General features: G+C 61.3%; 1 protein-coding gene across 2 annotated transcripts in view; it reads left to right on the top strand.

Moving 5' to 3' along the window:
• The window catches only part of CEACAM19 (CEA cell adhesion molecule 19), a 21,783-nt gene that overhangs the window by 17,915 nt on the left and 600 nt on the right, over positions 1 to 3,268 (top strand). For both annotated transcript variants that reach the window (XM_032778839.2, XM_032778840.2), the window contains 3 exons: positions 2,375 to 2,576; positions 2,920 to 2,972; positions 3,055 to 3,149. In XM_032778839.2, coding sequence (XP_032634730.1) covers positions 2,375 to 2,576; positions 2,920 to 2,972; positions 3,055 to 3,149 — 350 coding nt within the window. The remainder of the gene's footprint in view (positions 1 to 2,374; positions 2,577 to 2,919; positions 2,973 to 3,054; positions 3,150 to 3,268) is intronic.

The following is a 3,268-nucleotide window of genomic DNA, read 5'->3' as shown; positions in this document are numbered from 1 at the left end:
TGGGATCCAAGCACCCTGAACCCCCAGAAGGACTCAGTGGAGGGGTCCGGACTGTGCCTGCAAGCTCTGCTGTAACCTGTGTTCCTGCTGTCCAATAAACCTTCTGTTTTACTGGCTGGATAAAAGTCACTGTGGGTCCCAGGAAGAGGGGTGCAGGGCCAGACTCCGTGACAAGCTCACAAACCAATTTTCGTCTGGAGCTGCAGAGTCTGTGTGTATGTGGCAGGTTCAGTTCTGTTAAATGCTGGGATTCTTGCAGTGGCTTTGCCTGTCAGACTCAGCCTGGGCTGAGCTTGTCCAGCCTCAGCACTCTCAGGTACTTACTGATGCAGAGTCGCATCTACACCACTACGACTAAACTTGCTGACGCGATGCCAACAGCCCACACAGAGCTCAGCCCCCCAGATTGGAAGCATCCAGCCAGGATGTGAGCTGTGCCTTCTCCTCAGCCAGACAGGAAACAAGTTGTCTCCTCTGCGGGATCTTGCAATAGTGGGAAACTCCAGAGTTTTGGTGCAAAACCTCCTGGCTGGGGTGGGCCACGATGAGTCATCGCGTTTTGTGTGGGGCACAAGGGACCAGGCACTGGCCACCCACTGGCTCTGTTTCAGGCTGCAGCCAGCTGGAGCAGTGACTTCCCATGCCCGCTCTCTGCCCAGCCTGTGCTTGCCCCACCAGCAGGCCATGCTCTCTGCAGAGTCTCTCTGGCACGTCCCTTCCCCTCGTGCAGGTCTCCGGCCTCGGTTAGTGGCTCGTCGCACTGCTGTGATATAAACTCGTTCGACTCACTCGCTGGGTCTGTCGCCAGCCTGAGATAGCAACGAAGGAACTCAGCGGCCCGTGGCTCCGTCCCCATGCTGGGTTATCCCCGCACCGCTGCGAGACATCCAGTAGGAACTTCGTACGTGAGGGTCTCCGCGTGCAGCTGCCACTCGTGCCACACGGCTGGATCACCTGAGCGATGTGGCACCATTGTGCAGACGGGTCCTGCAGTGCCGAAAGGGGCTGGTCCATCCATGTTCACAACCCACCTCTCCAAGCGCCAGTGGCTAGCTCAGTGCACCTGTCCTGGGGGCTGGGTTGGCTTAATTCTGGGCTGTGGCTTCGTCGGGCTCTGGACCAGCTGCTGGGTTGCCCTAGGGGTGACGCGCACAGCAGAGCTATGCGTTCCGATGGCTTTGTAAGGCACCACTGAACGGGTCAGCTCCTCTGACCCAGAATGCGCTGGTTGTATGTATCCTTCGTTAACAGCCCATTCCCCAGCTCATCTGGCATTGTCCGGGTGGGGCGTGTAACCATTTATCTGGGACGTTTCTGTGGCTAGGACTGTAAAGCTGAGAAAAGCGCAGCGTGCTGGTGGCCTGTGCTGATCGGGTGAGCCTTGAACACTTGCTCCTTGGCAGGTCTGTGCTCCAGCTCACGGCTAGGCCCTGCCGTGTGTAGCAGAGACGCTCCTGTCAGCCTGGTCAGTCCAGCCCCCGGAGCAGCAGCCATGGAATCAGGGGAAGAATTCTTCCGTGGCCATAGCCGCGTGCAGATGCGGCCTCTTGTCCTGGCTTGGGGTGTGAAATTCACGGAGCTGGGCGGGCTGGTTTATAGGCATCAGACTCTCCTCACAGGAGCAAGCCCCTGTCTAGAGAACCCTGGGCCAGCCGAGAGCCCTGTGGGCCCCCTACAGATCATGGCTGCAGGCAGGCGACGCGCTCAGAGCTGTCCACAGTCCCTTGCAGGCAGGCGCCCCAGGCAATGATAGAGCCTCAAGCAGATGGGGCTGTTGGCAAATGCTGGGGACAGGTCCCGGTTCCGGATCTTCAGCCCTAGCTGCACCGGCTCAGTCACCTGTACCTGGTGGCAGCACCGGAGCATGGGGCAGCATCAGCCACTGGGTCTGCTCCAAGTCCAGGCCTAAAGCACAGACACGAGGTACTCGGCTGGCGGTGGCGGTGGGGTCTGGCCCAGCCACTGGTCATTCCCCGGAGTCCTGCTCCGGAGAGCGGCCAAGAGCCTGGTCCATGGAAGGGTGTTGACTGCAGGCTGGTTAGAGATCCCCCCGGGGACTCCTCAGAGCCCCCCCATCACCCCTTCCCCCTCTCCATACCCCTCATGGCCTCCATCCCTCCAGGGACTCCCCCATAGACTCCCCCACCTCCCAGGGACAGTCTTGGAGACCCCTCCATCCCCCGCATGGACTGCCCCAGGGACCCCCAACCCTTCAGCCCCCGGGGGAGCCAGAGGGTTATCCCTCCCCAAACCCCATTAGTCCCCCTCGTTCCCCCAGCCCAGGACTCTGCTCTGTCCACAAGGACCCCCTGGGGTCCCCCCCAAGCCCCAGCTCCCCCCAACACTCACTTCTCCCCAATTCTCTTCCTTGCAGCCTCAGCGACCACTCTGGGTCCAAGGACACTGCTCCCCCCGGGCTCAGGCACAGAGCCTCCCCTGGCCACAGCAGCCCCCAGCACCACGCAGGTCCTCGGCTGGGTGGTGGCGGGGGTCGTGGTTGGGATTTTGCTGACCGGAGCTCTGGGAGCTGTGGTCATCTACCACCTCGTCCTGCGCAGGTCGGACCTGGCCAGAGGGTAAGCACGGGGGAGTGGAGGGGGTAGGATGCCTGGGTTCTCTCTTTGGCTCTAGGAGGGGAGTAGGGTCTAGTGGGTTGGGGGGGCTAGGAGCCAGGACTCCTGGGTCCTATCCCCAGATCTGAGAGGGGAGCGGGGTCTAGTGGTTACAGTTGCAGGGTGTGAGGCAGGGAACCAGGATGCCTGTGTTCTCTCCCTGGCTCTGGGAGGGGAGTGGGGTGTAGTGGGTTAAGGCGGGAGGGAGGAGAGGGGCTGGGAGCCAGGACATCTGGGTCGTTTTCTCCTGGTGAGGTGGAGTGGGGATTCCCTTGGGATTATCATGTCAGCTCCCAGCTCTGTTTAGCTCCACAGGAAAACTGGATCCCAAAGGGAAGAAACCACAAAGATCTGCCAGGGGTGAGTCACAGCCCTGATGTGGGGCTTGGGGGTGGGGCTGAGAGCCCGGATGCCTGGGTTCTATGTCCCGTTCTCTCTCCAGATGACATGGAGCCGATTTATGAGGTGATGGAGTCTTCCTTGGAGTTGCCCCAGCCGGAGGGGAGAAACCCTGAAACTGACCCCCAAGCTCCCCCGGTGAGTGAGGCTGGGCCAGGCACTGCCCCCCGGGGACCCCATGGGCACTGCCCCCCTTGAACTCCTGGCATGCTGCCCCCTGGTCACTGCCAGGTACCACCCTCCCCATCCCCCCCCCT

The sequence above is a fragment of the Chelonoidis abingdonii genome, chromosome 11 (assembly GCF_003597395.2).
Source record: "Chelonoidis abingdonii isolate Lonesome George chromosome 11, CheloAbing_2.0, whole genome shotgun sequence".
In the NCBI taxonomy this organism is placed as follows: domain Eukaryota; kingdom Metazoa; phylum Chordata; order Testudines; family Testudinidae; genus Chelonoidis; species Chelonoidis abingdonii.
This window is presented reverse-complemented; position numbering and strand designations above follow the sequence as displayed.